At 61.6% G+C, this 372-nt stretch overlaps 1 protein-coding gene across 7 annotated transcripts in view; it reads left to right on the top strand.

Annotated features, from left to right (window-relative positions):
- Positions 1–45: 45 nt before the first annotated feature.
- Positions 46–372, top strand: part of ABI1 (abl-interactor 1) — an 84530-nt gene continuing 84203 nt past the window's right edge. For 6 of the 7 annotated variants that reach the window (XM_010582922.1, XM_010582843.1, XM_010582681.1 and 3 more), the window contains exon 1: positions 60–291. In XM_010582922.1, coding sequence (XP_010581224.1) covers positions 175–291 — 117 coding nt within the window. In that variant the 5' untranslated portion in view covers positions 60–174. Of the gene's footprint in view, positions 292–372 lie in introns of all 7 variants that reach the window. The other variant, XM_010583088.1, reaches the window with a different exon arrangement.

The following is a 372-nucleotide window of genomic DNA, read 5'->3' as shown; positions in this document are numbered from 1 at the left end:
TATCTTTTTTTTTTTTTTTTTCCTTCTCTCCCCCCGGAGGGGGAAGGATGGGTGGGGAAAGCGAGAGCTCACGAAAGCGAGGCGAGGAGGAATCCCACAATACCAGGCGGGTTGCGAGCCCGGCGCTGCCGCTGTCTCTTTAATGCAAGAGGAAGCGATGCGGAGGGGTGGAAAATGGCAGAGTTGCAGATGTTGCTAGAGGAGGAAATCCCTTCTGGCAAGCGGGCTCTGCTCGAGAGCTACCAGAACCTCACTCGAGTCGCCGACTACTGCGAAAACAACTACATCCAGGTGAGGGGCGGCGGGGCAGCGCACCGGGGCCGGCGGTGGGGCGGGGAGGCTCGGCTGGGCTCGGCTCTCCGGTGCGGGCGG

This window comes from Haliaeetus leucocephalus, unplaced genomic scaffold (assembly GCF_000737465.1).
Source record: "Haliaeetus leucocephalus isolate CR32 unplaced genomic scaffold, Haliaeetus_leucocephalus-4.0 Scaffold0, whole genome shotgun sequence".
Lineage (NCBI taxonomy): Eukaryota > Metazoa > Chordata > Aves > Accipitriformes > Accipitridae > Haliaeetus > Haliaeetus leucocephalus.
This window is presented reverse-complemented; position numbering and strand designations above follow the sequence as displayed.